This window comes from Cololabis saira, chromosome 22 (genome assembly GCF_033807715.1).
Source record: "Cololabis saira isolate AMF1-May2022 chromosome 22, fColSai1.1, whole genome shotgun sequence".
In the NCBI taxonomy this organism is placed as follows: domain Eukaryota; kingdom Metazoa; phylum Chordata; class Actinopteri; order Beloniformes; family Belonidae; genus Cololabis; species Cololabis saira.
This window is the reverse complement of record NC_084608.1, coordinates 37,600,719-37,620,993: the sequence shown is the minus strand read 5'-3', so window position 1 is coordinate 37,620,993 and position 20,275 is coordinate 37,600,719. Positions and strand designations below refer to the sequence as shown.

Here is a 20,275-nt window from a genome sequence, read left to right as displayed (position 1 = left end):
GGATTAGTGTCCATACTGGTTCTACTGGACCTCAGATAAGGGATTAGTGTCCATACTGGTTCTACTGGACCTCAGATAAGGGATTAGTGTCCATACTGGTTCTACTGGACCTCAGATAAGGGATTAGTGTCCATACTGGTTCTACTGGACCTCATACTGGTTCTACTGGACCTCAGATAAGGGATTAGTGTCCATACTGGTTCTACTGGACCTCAGATAAGGGATTAGTGTCCATACTGGTTCTACTGGACCTCAGATAAGGGATTAGTGTCCATACTGGTTCTACTGGACCTCAGATAAGGGATTAGTGTCCATACTGGTTCTACTGGACCTCAGATGAGGGATTAGTGTCCATACTGGTTCTACTGGACCTCAGATAAGGGACTAGTTTCCATACTGGTTCTACTGGACCTCAGATAAGGGATTAGTGTCCATACTGGTTCTACTGGACCTCAGATAAGGGATTAGTGTCCATACTGGTTCTACTGGACCTCAGATAAGGGATTAGTGTCCATACTGGTTCTACTGGACCTCAGATAAGGGATTAGTGTCCATACTGGTTCTACTGGACCTCAGATGAGGGATTAGTGTCCATACTGGTTCTACTGGACCTCAGATAAGGGACTAGTTTCCATACTGGTTCTACTGGACCTCAGATAAGGGACTAGTTTCCATACTGGTTCTACTGGACCTCATACTGGTTCTACTGGACCTCAGATGAGGGATTAGTGTCCATACTGGTTCTGCTGGACCTCAGATAAGGGATTAGTGTCCATACTGGTTCTACTGGACCTCAGTGTTGCTTTTGACACTGTAGATCAGCATTTTACTGCACAGGTTAGAGCATGTTGTTGGGATTAAAGGGACAGCTCTACGTTGGTTTAAATCATATCTATCTGACAGGTTCCAGTTTGTTCATGTACATGAGGTTTCTTCAGAACAGTCGAGGGTCTGTTATGGTGTTCCGCAGGGTTCAGTGCTAGGGCCAATCTTGTTCAGTTTATACATGCAGCCGTTGGGAAGTATAATCCAGAATCACGGCATACACTTTCATTGCTATGCTGATGATACGCAGCTCTATTTGTCTATGAAGCCAGATGAAACAGAACCGTTAGTTAAACTTCAGGCATGTCTTAGGGACATCAAGGACTGGATGTCCAGAAATGTCTTGCTTCTAAATTCAGATAAAACAGAGGTTATCATTCTTGGTCCAGAGCATCTTAGGAAGGGACTAGATGGTGTTGTGATGGCTTCCAGTGCAACTGTGAGAAACCTTGGTGTTATTTTCCATCAGGATTTGTCGTTTAAACCATATGTTAATCAGGTTTCTAAAATAGCCTTTTTCCATCTCCGTAATATTGCAAAAATTAGGAAAATCCTCTCGCAGAGTGATGCAGAAAAACTAGTTCATGCGTTTGTATCTTCTAGACTAGATTACTGTAATGTGTTGTTAGCAGGATGTCCAAGTAATTTGCTGAATAGGCTCCAGCTGATCCAGAATGCAGCAGCACGAGTGCTGACAGGAATTAGCAGGAGAGACCACGTCTCTCCGGTGTTAGCGTCGCTCCATTGGCTACTGTAAAATTCTTAATCCAATTTAAAATTGTATTACTTGCATATAAAGCCCAAAACGGCTCAGCTCCGCACTATTTACAAGATTTGATAGTGCCTTATGTTCCTGGTTCACTCGTAGTTCCTAGAGTATCTAAATGTAGACTTGGAGGACGGGCGTTCTGCTATCAGGCACCATTACTATGGAACCAACTTCCAATCTGGGTTAAGGAGGCTGACACCACCTCCACCTTTAAAACTAGGGTTAGGGTTAGGGTTAGGGTTAGGGTTAGGGGTTAGGGTTAGGGTTAGGGTTTGTGTTCAACGGCTCCCTGCGGGAAACCAATACGCTACTGCCTCCTAACGCTCGTAGGCGTTACCAGAGTTCGCAGAAGGTAGTGTTGCACTCTCACATCGTACATCCAGTTGAGATCCGTATGCACTAAAGTACTTTTGTCAGTAGCGTATGGTGCGGGACCTCTGAATAGTTTCAGAGTTTTGATGTGAGATGTGCTGTATGGTGTATCAAGGTCACTGGGTACCCCTTATGTGTGCAGTCGGATTGCGGAGGATCCGGTGTCTTCGTAGTGGCTAGTGGGTGCATTGTGAGAGGACAGTTGTGAGTTTTGGAAGGGGAGAGGAAGGGGGGGTTGGGTTGATAGTTCAGAGAGGAGAGGTGAGGGGGGTTTTTTAGAGCGGTTTTTTGGATTTGGGGTTCGGGTTAGAATTTGTTTGTGTAGTTTTAAGATTAGGGTTAAGGTTAGGGTTTAGTTTAAGTTTAGGGTTTGGTTTTAAGGTTGAGGTTGGAATTAGGATTTGGGTTAGGGTTAAGGTTAGAATTTTGGGTTAGGTTCAGGTTTAGGGTTAGGGTTAGGGTTGGGGCCAGGGTTAGGGTTAGGTTTAGGTTTTCGGGTTAGGGTCAGGGTTAGGGTTAGGGTTATGGTTAGGGTTAGGTTTAGGGCCAGGGTTAGGGTTAGGTTTAGGGCCAGGGTTAGGGTTAGGGTTAGGGTCAGGGTTAGGTTTAGGTTAAGGCTTTGGGTTAGTTTTCGGGTTAAGGTAAGGGCTGGGGTTAAGTTTAGGGTTAATGTAAGGGTTATGGTAAGGTTGGGGTTAGGGTTAGGTTTAGGGTTAAGGTAAGGTAAGGTTTAGGGTTGGGTTTAGGTGGAACCTGGGTTAAGTTGGTGATTATGGTCCCTTGAGGATTAGGGTTGGGGTTCTGGGTTAGGTCTTTTTTTCGTTGTTCGGGAAAGTTATACTTTAGGTTATGGGCAGGTTGGGTTTCCGAGTGGCTGCTTATGGATTTTGCCATTAAGTCCTTTTGGGTGGAGAGTTCCGAGTGTTCTGATCCATTTCCATTCGTGTTTCCTCCTTTCCTGTGTAGTCCAGTTGGGGTCGTGTTGGATAATTGTGGCCTTGAGGTTCGGAAGTTTGTGTTTTCTGAAGTGTTGTACGAGGTGGGTGTCTGATTTCCTATTTTTCCTGATGTTGTGTTTGTGGGCATACATTCTGGTTTGGAGTGTGTTTTTGGATTCTCCCACGTATTGCTTTTGGCAGTGTTTGCATTTGATGAGATACACTATGTTTTGGGTTTTCCTCGTTTTGGGGGTTACAACTGCATATCTTTTCCGGTTGGTGGTGTTCAAGATGATTTTCCTGGTTGTTGCCTCGTCTGTTTTGGTGTTGGAGGTGAATTTGGATCTGGTTAGAAGGTCCTTGAGGTTGGGTTTTTTTCGGAAGGCAGAGATGATTCGGATTTCCATCATGTTGGATTGTGTGCTGTGGGCGTTGGTTAGGTTCTGTTTAAGTTTCTTGTGTAATTTCAAATTGTTGCCGGTGTATGTTGTGATTAGAGGAATGATTTTTTTGTGGGGGGTGGGTGTTCTGGTTTTTGGGATGTTTTTCATTGTTTTCCTGAGGTTAGTTCTGGAGTATCCTCTGTTGGTTAAGGCTCGGAAGAGGTTTTGGATTTCCTTTTGGGCATCCGTTGGTTGTGAGGAGGTTCTGTTGATTCTCAGGATCTGCGATTTGACTAGGCCGTCAAATGTGTGTTTTGGGTGCGAGCTTGAGCGGTGTAGTAAGGCGTAGGTGTCGGTGGGTTTCCTGTATAATCTGGTGTCTAACTTACCTGTTTCCTTAAAAGCAGGGCCTTTGAATGTGGTGGTGTCCAGGAAGTCAACTTCCTTCAGGTTCAGAGTGGGTTTGATTTTGATGGAGGGGTGATTTTGGTTTAATATGTGTACAAATTGGGAGAAGTCCTCCTGTGTGTGGTTCCAGATACCCCAAATGTCGTCCAGATATCTGTAGAAGGCTTGTGGGTGTTTTGGACATTTTTGGAACGCTTCTTGTTCCCACTGGGCCATGTATATGTTTGCGTATGATGGGGAGAATCTTTTTCCCATGGCTGTTCCTTTGATTTGTAAGAACCATTGGTCGTTGAATTGGAAGTCGTTTCTTTCCAAGTTGATCTGGAGTAGTTCCATGATTTCGTCGTCTGGTCTGTCCGGGTCCGGGTATTTTCGAAGGCAGTTCCGGACGGATTCCATTCCTTTTTCTGTTACGATGTTGGTGTAGAGGCTTTCTACGTCCATGGTGAAGAGGTAACTGTTGGGTCGTACTTGTTGTTCTCTGACCTTGTGTAGGAAGTCCTCTGTGTTTTTGATGTAGCTTTCGTGTTTGGTTGATAAAGGTCCCAAATATTCCTCGATCAGTTCCGCTGAGCCGTAGGATTCACTGCTGCAGTCAGAGACTATGGGGCGGCCAGGTGGGATCCGGTGGGGTATTGTCCAGGTATCTCTGTCCTTGTGTATTTTTGGTAAAAGGTAGAAAAATCTGGGTCTTGGTGGGTTCGGTCCCTGTAGATAGATTATTTGTTTCTGGTCGAGTGTTTTTTTGTTTTGTAATTTCTTTAGGATTTGGTATATTTTTATTTTGGTTTCTGGGTATATTGGTTCTGGGAGGGGTTGGTAATGTGTGTCGTTTAGTTGTCTAAGTGCTTCATGTATATAGTCCTGTTGGTCCATGATGACTTTGGCTGATCCTTTGTCCGCAGGTTTGATGGTTATGTTTTTGTTATTTTTGAGTTCGTGGAGGGCTTGTTTCTCTTGTTTGGTGATGTTTGGTTCTTCCTCCACGTGGCGGTGGTTCTTAAGTGTGGTGGTGTTGTTGGAGATCAGTTCCAGTGTTGTTGTATCTATTTTGGGGGCTGGTGGTTCCCAGGTTGAGGGGGGTTGGAAGGGTTTGCGTTGGTTTGGGTTCTTGGCATCGTCTTTGAAGAAAGAGGCTAGGGTTAGGGTTAGGGTTAGGGTTAGGGTTAGGGGTTAGGGTTAGGGTTAGGGGTTAGGGTTAGGGTTAGGGTTTGTGTTCAACGGCTCCCTGCGGGAAACCAATACGCTACTGCCTCCTAACGCTCGTAGGCGTTACCAGAGTTCGCAGAAGGTAGTGTTGCACTCTCACATCGTACATCCAGTTGAGATCCATATGCACTAAAGTACTTTTGTCAGTAGCGTATGGTGCGAGACCTCTGAATAGTTTCAGAGTTTTGATGTGAGATGTGCTGTATGGTGTATCAAGGTCACTGGGTACCCCTTATGCGTGCAGTCGGATTGTGGATGATCCGGTGTCTTCGTCTGTGGCTAGTGGGTGCAATATGAGAGGACAGTTGTGAGTTTTGGAAGGGGAGAAGAAGGGGGGGGGGGGGTTTGGTTGGTGGGTTGATAGTTCAGAGAGGAGAGGTGAGGGGGGTTTTTTTTGGAGCGGTTTTTAGGATTTGGGGTTCGGGTTAGAATTTGTTTGTGTAGCTTAAGATTAGGGTTAAGGTTAGGGTTTAGTTTAAGTTTAGGGTTTTGCTTTAAGGTTAAGGTTGAAATTAGGATTTGGGTTAGGGTTAAGGTTAGGATTTTGGGTTAGGGTTAGGGTTATGGTTTGGGTTAGGTTTAAGTTTAGGGTTGGGGTTGGGGCCAGGGTTAGGGTGAGGGTTAGGTTTTAGGGTTAGGGTTAGGGTCAGGGTTTGTGTTCAACGGCTCCCTGCGGGAAACCAATACGCTACTGCCTCCTAACGCTCGTAGGCGTTACCAGAGTTCGCAGAAGGTAGTGTTGCACTCTCACATCGTACATCCAGTTGAGATCCGTATGCACTAAAGTACTTTTATCAGTAGCGTATGGTGCGAGACCTCTGAATAGTTTCAGAGTTTTGATGTGAGATGTGCTGTATGGTGTATCAAGGTCACTGGGTACCCCTTATGCGTGCAGTCGGATTGTGGAGGATCCGGTGTCTTCGTCTGTGGCTAGTGGGTGCAATATGAGAGGACAGTTGTGAGTTTTGGAAGGGGAGAAGAAGGGGGGGGGGGGGGGGGGTTTAGGGTTAGGGTTAGGGTTAGGGTTAGGTTAGGTTAGGGTTAGGGTTAGGGTTAGGGTTAGGGGTTAGGGGTTAGGGTTAGGGTTAGGGTTAGGGTTAGGGTTAGGATAAGGCAAGAGTGCCACTTTGGAATCTTTGGGTTAGGGTTAGGGTTAGGGTTAGGGTTAGGGTTAGGGTTAGGGGTTAGGGTTAGGGTTAGGGTTAGGGTTAGGGTTAGGGTTTAGGGTTAGGGTTAGGGTTAGGGTTAGGGTTAGGGTTAGGGTTAGGGTTAGGTGAGGGGAACTGAACCGGCTCACCCGGAGGAGAGCCGGAAATGCACTGGCCTTCCGGCCAAATTTACCCACTAAACCCCTCCCCTTTTATAGGAATTTTGTCCTTTCATCTTTCCCTCCATTCTTGCAAATTGGATTAAACTTGTCTTTCTGTGTCCCTTAATTTTTTGGCTGTGTTAACACGACGTTTCGGCAAAAGTGTGCCTTCTTCAGGTGTTTCCTGGCATCAGGGTATTTTTATCATCCTGGAAAAAGTACCTCAGGTAATTTCCTGGCATCAGGGTATTTTTGACTTCCTGGTAAAAAATAATTTTGACATGGCACCCCCTTTAACTTTTCATACATTCACAAAATTACCCTGGTTAAGGTTAGGATTTTGGGGTTGGGGTGGGGGGGTCAGGTTGGGGTCAGGTTGGGGTCAGGTTTGGGGTCCGGTGGGAAACAGGCCGGAGGCACGGGCGGGTAAGGTGAGGGGAACTGAACCGGCTCACCCGGAGGAGAGCCGGAAATGCACTGGCCTTCCGGCCAAATTTACCCACTAAACCCCTCCCCTTTTATAGGAATTTTGTCCTTTCATCTTTCCCTCCATTCTTGCAAATTGGATTAAACTTGTCTTTCTGTGTCCCTTAATTTTTTGGCTGTGTTAACACGACGTTTCGGCAAAAGTGTGCCTTCTTCAGGTGTTTCCTGGCATCAGGGTATTTTTATCATCCTGGAAAAAGTACCTCAGGTAATTTCCTGGCATCAGGGTATTTTTGACTTCCTGGTAAAAAATAATTTTGACATGGCACCCCCTTTAACTTTTCATACATTCACAAAATTACCCTGGTTAAGGTTAGGATTTTGGGGTTGGGGTGGGGGGGTCAGGTTGGGGTCAGGTTGGGGTCAGGTTTGGGGTCCGGTGGGAAACAGGCCGGAGGCACGGGCGGGTAAGGTGAGGGGAACTGAACCGGCTCACCCGGAGGAGAGCCGGAAATGCACTGGCCTTCCGGCCAAATTTACCCACTAAACCCCTCCCCTTTTATAGGAATTTTGTCCTTTCATCTTTCCCTCCATTCTTGCAAATTGGATTAAACTTGTCTTTCTGTGTCCCTTAATTTTTTGGCTGTGTTAACACGACGTTTCGGCAAAAGTGTGCCTTCTTCAGGTGTTTCCTGGCATCAGGGTATTTTTATCATCCTGGAAAAAGTACCTCAGGTAATTTCCTGGCATCAGGGTATTTTTGACTTCCTGGTAAAAAATAATTTTGACATGGCACCCCCTTTAACTTTTCATACATTCACAAAATTACCCTGGTTAAGGTTAGGATTTTGGGGTTGGGGTGGGGGGGTCAGGTTGGGGTCAGGTTGGGGTCAGGTTTGGGGTCCGGTGGGAAACAGGCCGGAGGCACGGGCGGGTAAGGTGAGGGGAACTGAACCGGCTCACCCGGAGGAGAGCCGGAAATGCACTGGCCTTCCGGCCAAATTTACCCACTAAACCCCTCCCCTTTTATAGGAATTTTGTCCTTTCATCTTTCCCTCCATTCTTGCAAATTGGATTAAACTTGTCTTTCTGTGTCCCTTAATTTTTTGGCTGTGTTAACACGACGTTTCGGCAAAAGTGTGCCTTCTTCAGGTGTTTCCTGGCATCAGGGTATTTTTATCATCCTGGAAAAAGTACCTCAGGTAATTTCCTGGCATCAGGGTATTTTTGACTTCCTGGTAAAAAATAATTTTGACATGGCACCCCCTTTAACTTTTCATACATTCACAAAATTACCCTGGTTAAGGTTAGGATTTTGGGGTTGGGGTGGGGGGGTCAGGTTGGGGTCAGGTTGGGGTCAGGTTTGGGGTCCGGTGGGAAACAGGCCGGAGGCACGGGCGGGTAAGGTGAGGGGAACTGAACCGGCTCACCCGGAGGAGAGCCGGAAATGCACTGGCCTTCCGGCCAAATTTACCCACTAAACCCCTCCCCTTTTATAGGAATTTTGTCCTTTCATCTTTCCCTCCATTCTTGCAAATTGGATTAAACTTGTCTTTCTGTGTCCCTTAATTTTTTGGCTGTGTTAACACGACGTTTCGGCAAAAGTGTGCCTTCTTCAGGTGTTTCCTGGCATCAGGGTATTTTTATCATCCTGGAAAAAGTACCTCAGGTAATTTCCTGGCATCAGGGTATTTTTGACTTCCTGGTAAAAAATAATTTTGACATGGCACCCCCTTTAACTTTTCATACATTCACAAAATTACCCTGGTTAAGGTTAGGATTTTGGGGTTGGGGTGGGGGGGTCAGGTTGGGGTCAGGTTGGGGTCAGGTTTGGGGTCCGGTGGGAAACAGGCCGGAGGCACGGGCGGGTAAGGTGAGGGGAACTGAACCGGCTCACCCGGAGGAGAGCCGGAAATGCACTGGCCTTCCGGCCAAATTTACCCACTAAACCCCTCCCCTTTTATAGGAATTTTGTCCTTTCATCTTTCCCTCCATTCTTGCAAATTGGATTAAACTTGTCTTTCTGTGTCCCTTAATTTTTGGCTGTGTTAACACGACGTTTCGGCAAAAGTGTGCCTTCTTCAGGTGTTTCCTGGCATCAGGGTATTTTTATCATCCTGGAAAAAGTACCTCAGGTAATTTCCTGGCATCAGGGTATTTTTGACTTCCTGGTAAAAAATAATTTTGACATGGCACCCCCTTTAACTTTTCATACATTCACAAAATTACCCTGGTTAAGGTTAGGATTTTGGGGTTGGGGTGGGGGGGTCAGGTTGGGGTCAGGTTGGGGTCAGGTTTGGGGTCCGGTGGGAAACAGGCCGGAGGCACGGGCGGGTAAGGTGAGGGGAACTGAACCGGCTCACCCGGAGGAGAGCCGGAAATGCACTGGCCTTCCGGCCAAATTTACCCACTAAACCCCTCCCCTTTTATAGGAATTTTGTCCTTTCATCTTTCCCTCCATTCTTGCAAATTGGATTAAACTTGTCTTTCTGTGTCCCTTAATTTTTTGGCTGTGTTAACACGACGTTTCGGCAAAAGTGTGCCTTCTTCAGGTGTTTCCTGGCATCAGGGTATTTTTATCATCCTGGAAAAAGTACCTCAGGTAATTTCCTGGCATCAGGGTATTTTTGACTTCCTGGTAAAAAATAATTTTGACATGGCACCCCCTTTAACTTTTCATACATTCACAAAATTACCCTGGTTAAGGTTAGGATTTTGGGGTTGGGGTGGGGGGGTCAGGTTGGGGTCAGGTTGGGGTCAGGTTTGGGGTCCGGTGGGAAACAGGCCGGAGGCACGGGCGGGTAAGGTGAGGGGAACTGAACCGGCTCACCCGGAGGAGAGCCGGAAATGCACTGGCCTTCCGGCCAAATTTACCCACTAAACCCCTCCCCTTTTATAGGAATTTTGTCCTTTCATCTTTCCCTCCATTCTTGCAAATTGGATTAAACTTGTCTTTCTGTGTCCCTTAATTTTTTGGCTGTGTTAACACGACGTTTCGGCAAAAGTGTGCCTTCTTCAGGTGTTTCCTGGCATCAGGGTATTTTTATCATCCTGGAAAAAGTACCTCAGGTAATTTCCTGGCATCAGGGTATTTTTGACTTCCTGGTAAAAAATAATTTTGACATGGCACCCCCTTTAACTTTTCATACATTCACAAAATTACCCTGGTTAAGGTTAGGATTTTGGGGTTGGGGTGGGGGGGTCAGGTTGGGGTCAGGTTGGGGTCAGGTTTGGGGTCCGGTGGGAAACAGGCCGGAGGCACGGGCGGGTAAGGTGAGGGGAACTGAACCGGCTCACCCGGAGGAGAGCCGGAAATGCACTGGCCTTCCGGCCAAATTTACCCACTAAACCCCTCCCCTTTTATAGGAATTTTGTCCTTTCATCTTTCCCTCCATTCTTGCAAATTGGATTAAACTTGTCTTTCTGTGTCCCTTAATTTTTTGGCTGTGTTAACACGACGTTTCGGCAAAAGTGTGCCTTCTTCAGGTGTTTCCTGGCATCAGGGTATTTTTATCATCCTGGAAAAAGTACCTCAGGTAATTTCCTGGCATCAGGGTATTTTTGACTTCCTGGTAAAAAATAATTTTGACATGGCACCCCCTTTAACTTTTCATACATTCACAAAATTACCCTGGTTAAGGTTAGGATTTTGGGGTTGGGGTGGGGGGGTCAGGTTGGGGTCAGGTTGGGGTCAGGTTTGGGGTCCGGTGGGAAACAGGCCGGAGGCACGGGCGGGTAAGGTGAGGGGAACTGAACCGGCTCACCCGGAGGAGAGCCGGAAATGCACTGGCCTTCCGGCCAAATTTACCCACTAAACCCCTCCCCTTTTATAGGAATTTTGTCCTTTCATCTTTCCCTCCATTCTTGCAAATTGGATTAAACTTGTCTTTCTGTGTCCCTTAATTTTTTGGCTGTGTTAACACGACGTTTCGGCAAAAGTGTGCCTTCTTCAGGTGTTTCCTGGCATCAGGGTATTTTTATCATCCTGGAAAAAGTACCTCAGGTAATTTCCTGGCATCAGGGTATTTTTGACTTCCTGGTAAAAAATAATTTTGACATGGCACCCCCTTTAACTTTTCATACATTCACAAAATTACCCTGGTTAAGGTTAGGATTTTGGGGTTGGGGTGGGGGGGTCAGGTTGGGGTCAGGTTGGGGTCAGGTTTGGGGTCCGGTGGGAAACAGGCCGGAGGCACGGGCGGGTAAGGTGAGGGGAACTGAACCGGCTCACCCGGAGGAGAGCCGGAAATGCACTGGGTTAGGGTTAGGGTTAGGGTTAGGGTTAGGGTTAGGGTTAGGGGACTGATCCCCTCTCCGGCCGGAGAAGGGGCGTGCACGGGCCATCCCCCCTGCCCTTCCGTAACCCGAGTCCCCCGGAGGCGCACGGTCACGCTGACGGCGTCTGCCGTAGCGTACCTCGTGCCACCCATCCTCCATTATTAAGCTTGAAAACAACTTGTATTTGTTTGTAAACCAACAAATCAAATAAACAACAAACTCAGAAAAAAGGTTTTTATGTTGTCTGTTTGTAAATCAACAAATTAAATAAACAACAAACTCAGAAACAACAAACTCAAAAAAAGTTTCTTATGTTGTCTGTTTGTAAATCAACAAATTAAATAAACAACAAACTCAGAAACAACAAACTCAAAAAAAGGTTCTTATGTTGTCTTGTTTGTAAATCAACAAATTAAATAAACAACAAACTCAGAAACAACAAACTCAGAAAAAAGGTTCTTATGTTGTCTGTTTGTAAATCAACAAATTAAATAGATAAAAACCCAGAAAAGAGGTTTTTATGATCAAACAATGAAATAAAATGTATTTTTACATTCAGTGAATTGTAAAAATAAAGAAAAAAAGGGTTTTTTTCAAAAATCAAATAAATGAAATAAAATGTATCACTATCACGAGTGGATTTTATAATAAAGAAAAAAAGTTTTTTTTGATCAAATAACAAAAATAAAATATTTTCTAAACAATCAACAAAGGAAGGGTGTGCTAAAAAAGAAAAGGCGACGTTTCGAGCCAAGCAGGCTCTTCTTCAGGCCAAGCACACCAAATAACTATAAGCTTGCTAGCAAAAGTGGCTCTGCAAAGCTCCGTCAGTATCAGATCAACTGGAGAAGCTGGAGTTGAATGCGGCTCCAGTGTTCGGCTCAGCCCTTTTTATTCTCTCCCATGCTACTCCCCCTCCCTTACCGGAGGGGGATTTCCCAAACTGCTCGCCCCTCCCTTCACGGAGGGGGATTTCCCAATTTTAACCCTTTTTATGCCAAATAAAATTAACAAACCCTGTAAAAATTGTTTATTTTATATTGTTTTCATCGTTTCCAGTGAGTACAAGCAGTGAAATGTAAATGATCCTTGTGAAAATGATTTTTTTCATTTTATTATCACTTCCGGTGAATCCGGGCAGTAAATTAAAGTCAATAATCACTGTGAGAACTGCTTTTGTTAATTTTTTCTGTGTGTCCGGTGAGTACGGCCAGTAAAATGAAGGAAATGATCCCTGTGGAAATTGATTTTCTTAATTTTTCCTATTTCCGGTAAGTACGGTCAGCCAAATTAATTTAATTGTCCCTGCGAAAATTGTTTTTATTATTTTTACATCGTCTCCGGTGAGTACGGTCAATTTGTTAAAGGTAAATGAGTGTATTACATATATATTTTAATTAAATTTCTATAATATTACGCCAACGATGAATTTAATAGTCCCGGTAAATTGTTTTTCTTATTTTTTCTGTTTCCGGTAAGTACGGGCAGCAAAATTAAGTTAATTCTCCCTGTGAAAAATGTTTTTTTGTGATGTATTATTTTTACCTTGTTTCCGGTGAGTACGGCCCGTGTGTTAAAGGTGAGTGAGTGTGTAACATATGTATTTTAATTAAATTTCCTTCATTTTATGCCAACGATGAATTTAATAATCCCGGTAAAATTTGTATTTTTATTTTTCCATCGTATCCAGTGAGTACGGTAAGTGTTTACACGTAAGTAAGTGTGTTGTATATGTATTTTAATGAAATGTCCTTAAATTTATGCCAACAATGAATTTAATAAACCCCGTAAAATTTATCTTATCCTTTGATCCAATGTTTTGTATTTATAATTAACATATTAACCCAATTTGAACCCGTTCCATGTAAAAATCACCCTCTATATCCCCCCATACACACGCACACATACAGGCATAGGGTGGGCGGGGTTAAGGTCAGGGTTAAGGGCGAGGTTAGGGTTAAGAAATGAGATCAAGGTAAGGTCAGGGTTAGGCCTAGAGTCCAGTGACGGTTAGGGTTAGGTGTAGGGTCAGGGTTAGGGTTAGGGTTAGGGTTAGGGTTAGGGTTAGGGTTAGGGTTAGGGTTAGGATAGGGGCTGAGTGCCACTTTGGAATCTTTGATTTGACCCCCTAAACAGTGGATCATTTGCTTGACACTTCGGCTACCCCCCCATTTTCATGTACCCTGATTCCAGGAATACTAATGAGGAAGGGGTGGGACCTTGTCTTCTCGTCCAATCAGCGAAAAGCAAGTTCAAAGGTCTGTAACTTTTGCTAGGAGTGGATCATTTGCTCATGGATGGTACCGTTGGAAAGCTCGTGGTCGTATTATGTTCGACGGAAGCAGTTTCCAAGTCTCTACGACCTTCGGTTCGGAAGTTATGACCGGAAATGTGTATCGCATTGAAAATGAATGGAGCGAAAATTTCCTGAAATTTGACTAAGTGTTTTGGTGAAAAAGGTTCACCCAGAAAGTGTTTAGGAGCACGTTTTAGGCCATTTGGAGTCGATACGTACCTATAAACAAAGTTTTTTTTGGGAAAAATAATTGTGAAATTTGACGAAAATTTCCTGAAATTTGACTAAGTGTTTTGGTGAAAAAGGTTCACCCAGAAAGTAGTTAGGAGCACGTTTCAGGCCATTTGGAGTCGATAGGTACCTATATTAAACAAACTTCTTTTGGGAAAAATACTTGTAAATTTTCTAAGATTTTCACTGGGTTAGGGTTAGGGTTAGGGTTAGGGTTAGATTTTTCAGGTTTCTCGATGATCCCCCCACCTCGTCCGTCGACTCGGTGGTTAGGGTTAGGGTTAGGGTTAGGGTTAGGGTTAGGGTTAGGGTTAGGATAAGGCAAGAGTGCCACTTTGGAATCTTTGATTTGACCCCCTAAACAGTGGATCATTTGCTCTACACTTGGGCTACCCCCCCATTTTCGGGTACCCTGATTCCAGTAATACTAATGAGGAAGGGGTGGGACCTTGTCTTCTCGTCCAATCAGCGAAAAGCAAGTTCAAAGGTCTGTAACTTTTGCTAGGAGTGGATCATTTGCTAATGGATGGTACCGTTGGAAAGCTCGTGGTCGTATTATGTTCGACGGAAGCAGTTTCCAAGTCTCTACGACCTTCCGTTCGGAAGTTATGACCGGAAATGTGTATCGCATTGAAAATGAATGGAGCGAAAATTTCCTGAAATTTGACTAAGTGTTTTGGTGAAAAAAGTTCCCCCAGAAAGTGTTTAGGAGCACGTTTTAGGACATTTGGAGTCGATATGTACCTATAAACAAATTTTTTTTGGGAAGGGTTAGGGTTAGGGTTAGGGTTAGGGTTAGGGTTAGGGGTTAGGGGTTAGGGTTAGGGTTAGGGTTAGGGTTAGGGTTAGGGTTAGGGTTAGGGTTAGGATAGGGGCTGAGTGCCACTTTGGAATCTTTGATTTGACCCCCTAAACAGTGGATCATTTGCTTGACACTTCGGCTACCCCCCCATTTTCATGTACCCTGATTCCAGGAATACTAATGAGGAAGGGGTGGGACCTTGTCTTCTCGTCCAATCAGCGAAAAGCAAGTTCAAAGGTCTGTAACTTTTGCTAGGAGTGGATCATTTGCTCATGGATGGTACCGTTGGAAAGCTCGTGGTCGTATTATGTTCGACGGAAGCAGTTTCCAAGTCTCTACGACCTTCGGTTCGGAAGTTATGACCGGAAATGTGTATCGCATTGAAAATGAATGGAGCGAAAATTTCCTGAAATTTGACTAAGTGTTTTGGTGAAAAAGGTTCACCCAGAAAGTGTTTAGGAGCACGTTTTAGGCCATTTGGAGTCGATACGTACCTATAAACAAAGTTTTTTTTGGGAAAAATAATTGTGAAATTTGACGAAAATTTCCTGAAATTTGACTAAGTGTTTTGGTGAAAAAGGTTCACCCAGAAAGTAGTTAGGAGCACGTTTCAGGCCATTTGGAGTCGATAGGTACCTATATTAAACAAACTTCTTTTGGGAAAAATACTTGTAAATTTTCTAAGATTTTCACTGGGTTAGGGTTAGGGTTAGGGTTAGGGTTAGATTTTTCAGGTTTCTCGATGATCCCCCCACCTCGTCCGTCGACTCGGTGGTTAGGGTTAGGGTTAGGGTTAGGGTTAGGGTTAGGGTTAGGGTTAGGATAAGGCAAGAGTGCCACTTTGGAATCTTTGATTTGACCCCCTAAACAGTGGATCATTTGCTCTACACTTGGGCTACCCCCCCATTTTCGGGTACCCTGATTCCAGTAATACTAATGAGGAAGGGGTGGGACCTTGTCTTCTCGTCCAATCAGCGAAAAGCAAGTTCAAAGGTCTGTAACTTTTGCTAGGAGTGGATCATTTGCTAATGGATGGTACCGTTGGAAAGCTCGTGGTCGTATTATGTTCGACGGAAGCAGTTTCCAAGTCTCTACGACCTTCCGTTCGGAAGTTATGACCGGAAATGTGTATCGCATTGAAAATGAATGGAGCGAAAATTTCCTGAAATTTGACTAAGTGTTTTGGTGAAAAAAGTTCCCCCAGAAAGTGTTTAGGAGCACGTTTTAGGACATTTGGAGTCGATATGTACCTATAAACAAATTTTTTTTGGGAAGGGTTAGGGTTAGGGTTAGGGTTAGGGTTAGGGTTAGGGGTTAGGGTTAGGGTTAGGGTTAGGGTTAGGGTTAGGGTTAGGGTTAGATTTTTCAGGTTTCTCGATGATCCCCCCACCTCGTCCGTCGACTCGGTGGTTTACAGGGACCAAAGGTAATGCACAGGCCGGCGCACGTCGTCATAGCTCTCTTGACCGTACTATCCACCTAAAGTTAGATTAATAGTGGAGACAATAGGTCAATGAACAAGTTTAAGTTTGATTAGTAGTAGAGACAACAGGTCAGTTACAGATTTGGGTGAGAGGGGTCAGGACCAGGAAGAGTTGCCTTATAGGGGCAGGTCTCTTCCCCGCCTTGACGGGCCGTTATCCTGCCCCTCTCACACTCCCACGCAGAGCGAGGGAGTAAAAGAAGGAGGAGGTGATGGGTGGAGTCATGAATGTCCTCGTAGATCCAGGTTGGGATGGGATCAGGTCCAGGGCGGGGATCAGGAAGCTCCACATCTGGTTGAGAGGGCTTCACATCTGGTTGAGAGGGGACAGGACCAGGGAGAGTTGCCTTATAGGGGCAGGTCTCTCCCCCGCCTTGACGGGCCGTTATCCTGCCCCCTCTCGCTCCCACGCAGTACGAGGGAAAGAGAGAAGGAGGAGGGTGGTGGGTGGAGTCGTGAACGTCTTCGTAGATCCAGGCTGGGATGTGGTTGGGATAAGGGTTAGGGTCAGGGGTTAGGGTTAGGGTTAGAGTTTAAGGGTTAGGGTTAGGGTTAGGGTAAGGGTTCTGGGTTAGGGTTTAAGGGTTAAGGTTAGGGTTAGAGGTCAAGGGTTAGGGTTAGGGGTTGGGGTTAGGGTAAGGGTTCTGGGTTAGGGTTTAAGGGTTAAGGTTAGGGTTAGAGGTCAAGGGTTAGGGGTTGGGGTTAGGGGTTAAGGTTAGGGGTCAGGGGTTAAGGTAATGATTAGGGTTTAGGGTTAAGGTTAGGGTTGGGGTTAGGGTTATGGTTAGTTGTTGAGGTTCCCTCGAAGAATCCCCTCCTTCATCCAACGACTGGGCAGCTCCACGGCTCTTCTGATCCATTTCTTCACCATCCATTTCAAAAATAAAGTTCATAAAGAAGTGGAAATTCCCTCAGAGTTCTGGAAAAAATCTTTTGTAAAAATGTGAGAATGTCCCTTTAAGTTCTGGAGAAAAAAGTTTCATGTGTGTTTGTAAAATCGTGTGAACCTCCCTCCAGGTTCTGGACATAATATGTGTTTGTAGAAATGTGGGAACCTCACTTAGAGTTCTGGAAATAATGTGTTTGCAAAGATGTGGAGACTTATAATATGTGTTTGTAAAAATTGTGGGAACATCCTTTAGAGTTCTGGAAATAATGTGTATATGTGTTTGTAAAAAAGTGGGATCCACCATTAGGTTTCTGGAAAGAAAACTTTATTTTTTTATTTTTTCAAAAAATTCAAAAAATTCAAAAAATAAAAAATAAAAAATAAAAAAATATATATAGAAAAATATATATAAAAAAATAATAAAATAATTCTTTGTTTGTGAAGCTGTATGAATCTTCCTTGGAGTTCTGGAAAAAATGGCAGCATTCCCTTGTATTTTCAGCATTTCATTGTTGGAAAGTTTTTTTTGTTGTTTAAGTATTGTAACTCTCCACTAAGATAGGGTGGAGAGTTTGTTGTTGTAGAGGTTAGTTTCTTTAATTGTCTAACAATCTTATTTTAAATTCTATTTTATGTCTATTTTATGTCTATTTTAAGTCTATTTATAGGACACATCATCAGTAGTGAACCCCGGGATCACGGGGTGTTTCGGCCATTACCACTAGACACCCTCACCACAGGGTGGGCCCCGCCGGGATGATCAGTTCCCAGGGTGTGTCCATTTTAGTATAAAGATAAGTTAAAATCTAATTTTATGAGTAATATTACAGAGTTAAAGTTATTATAATTACGGTAGGAAGGCTATATATTTTTTTATATATTATAAAACTTATTATATAATTATTATATTTATTATTATTATGAATTTAATTATTATAATTATTATTATTCTTATTATTATTATTATTATTTATTTAAATAGTATTATTATTATTATTATTTTTATAAAACAAGGTGAATTTTTCATGAAAAAGGCATACTTACCATTGAATTCCAGCACAGGAGGGTCTGTGACATCACAAGGCAGCCCCCACCTTTTTTTTGGAGCAGGGTGATGAAGAGGAAGGATGAAGAATGGTCCTCTTCACCCATGGCAAAGTAATTCTGTGTCTCATAAACCGCATGACTACAGAATTTGTGAAAACTCGTTTTTTAGACTGGGCTGTGAGTGGAGGTCATATTTCTTACAGTCCTACTCCGTTATGGTTTCAAAAAAAATGTTCTAAAAACCCTATAATTAGTAAGATCTCATTTAGAGCTGTCCGAAAATACCCCATATGTCCATATTTTTATTTGTAATTACAGAGTTATTAAGATAATTAGGTCCCCCGTAGGTTTACCCAGAATTCAACTGGGTTTTCTAATCGTCTAATATGGTTAGGGTTAGGGTTAGGGTTAGGGTTAGGGTTAGGGTTAGGGTTAGGGTTAGGGTTAGGGTTAGGGTTAGGGTTAGGGTTAGGGTTAGGGTTAGGGTTAGGGTTAGGGTTAGGGTTAGGATAAGGCAAGAGTGCCACTTTGGAATCTTTGATTTGACCCCCTAAACAGTGGATCATTTGCTCTACACTTGGGCTACCCCCCCATTTTCGGGTACCCTGATTCCAGTAATACTAATGAGGAAGGGGTGGGACCTTGTCTTCTCGTCCAATCAGCGAAAAGCAAGTTCAAAGGTCTGTAACTTTTGCTAGGAGTGGATCATTTGCTAATGGATGGTACCGTTGGAAAGCTCGTGGTCGTATTATGTTCGACGGAAGCAGTTTCCAAGTCTCTACGACCTTCCGTTCGGAAGTTATGACCGGAAATGTGTATCGCATTGAAAATGAATGGAGCGAAAATTTCCTGAAATTTGACTAAGTGTTTTGGTGAAAAAAGTTCCCCCAGAAAGTGTTTAGGAGCACGTTTTAGGACATTTGGAGTCGATATGTACCTATAAACAAATTTTTTTTGGGAAGGGTTAGGGTTAGGGTTAGGGTTAGGGTTAGGGTTAGGGGTTAGGGTTAGGGTTAGGGTTAGGGTTAGGGTTAGGGTTAGGGTTAGATTTTTCAGGTTTCTCGATGATCCCCCCACCTCGTCCGTCGACTCGGTGGTTTACAGGGACCAAAGGTAATGCACAGGCCGGCGCACGTCGTCATAGCTCTCTTGACCGTACTATCCACCTAAAGTTAGATTAATAGTGGAGACAATAGGTCAATGAACAAGTTTAAGTTTGATTAGTAGTAGAGACAACAGGTCAGTTACAGATTTGGGTGAGAGGGGTCAGGACCAGGAAGAGTTGCCTTATAGGGGCAGGTCTCTTCCCCGCCTTGACGGGCCGTTATCCTGCCCCTCTCACACTCCCACGCAGAGCGAGGGAGTAAAAGAAGGAGGAGGTGATGGGTGGAGTCATGAATGTCCTCGTAGATCCAGGTTGGGATGGGATCAGGTCCAGGGCGGGGATCAGGAAGCTCCACATCTGGTTGAGAGGGCTTCACATCTGGTTGAGAGGGGACAGGACCAGGGAGAGTTGCCTTATAGGGGCAGGTCTCTCCCCCGCCTTGACGGGCCGTTATCCTGCCCCCTCTCGCTCCCACGCAGTACGAGGGAAAGAGAGAAGGAGGAGGGTGGTGGGTGGAGTCGTGAACGTCTTCGTAGATCCAGGCTGGGATGTGGTTGGGATAAGGGTTAGGGTCAGGGGTTAGGGTTAGGGTTAGAGTTTAAGGGTTAGGGTTAGGGTTAGGGTAAGGGTTCTGGGTTAGGGTTTAAGGGTTAAGGTTAGGGTTAGAGGTCAAGGGTTAGGGTTAGGGGTTGGGGTTAGGGTAAGGGTTCTGGGTTAGGGTTTAAGGGTTAAGGTTAGGGTTAGAGGTCAAGGGTTAGGGGTTGGGGTTAGGGGTTAAGGTTAGGGGTCAGGGGTTAAGGTAATGATTAGGGTTTAGGGTTAAGGTTAGGGTTGGGGTTAGGGTTATGGTTAGTTGTTGAGGTTCCCTCGAAGAATCCCCTCCTTCATCCAACGACTGGGCAGCTCCACGGCTCTTCTGATCCATTTCTTCACCATCCATTTCAAAAATAAAGTTCATAAAGAAGTGGAAATTCCCTCAGAGTTCTGGAAAAAATCTTTTGTAAAAATGTGAGAATGTCCCTTTAAGTTCTGGAGAAAAAAGTTTCATGTGTGTTTGTAAAATCGTGTGAACCTCCCTCCAGGTTCTGGACATAATATGTGTTTGTAGAAATGTGGGAACCTCACTTAGAGTTCTGGAAATAATGTGTTTGCAAAGATGTGGAGACTTATAATATGTGTTTGTAAAAATTGTGGGAACATCCTTTAGAGTTCTGGAAATAATGTGTATATGTGTTTGTAAAAAAGTGGGATCCACCATTAGGTTTCTGGAAAGAAAACTTTATTTTTTTATTTTTTCAAAAAATTCAAAAAATTCAAAAAATAAAAAATAAAAAATAAAAAAATATATATAGAAAAATATATATAAAAAAATAATAAAATAATTCTTTGTTTGTGAAGCTGTATGAATCTTCCTTGGAGTTCTGGAAAAAATGGCAGCATTCCCTTGTATTTTCAGCATTTCATTGTTGGAAAGTTTTTTTTGTTGTTTAAGTATTGTAACTCTC

At 44.0% G+C, this 20,275-nt stretch overlaps 1 protein-coding gene across 1 annotated transcript in view; it reads left to right on the top strand.

Annotated features, from left to right (window-relative positions):
• Nucleotides 1-4,299: 4,299 nt before the first annotated feature.
• LOC133423428 (uncharacterized protein PF3D7_1120000-like) overlaps nt 4,300-20,275 on the top strand; it is a 25,031-nt gene continuing 9,055 nt past the window's right edge. Inside the window, exon 1 of the mRNA XM_061713601.1 lies at nt 4,300-4,312. Within this exon, the coding sequence (XP_061569585.1) occupies nt 4,300-4,312 (13 nt within the window). The remainder of the gene's footprint in view (nt 4,313-20,275) is intronic.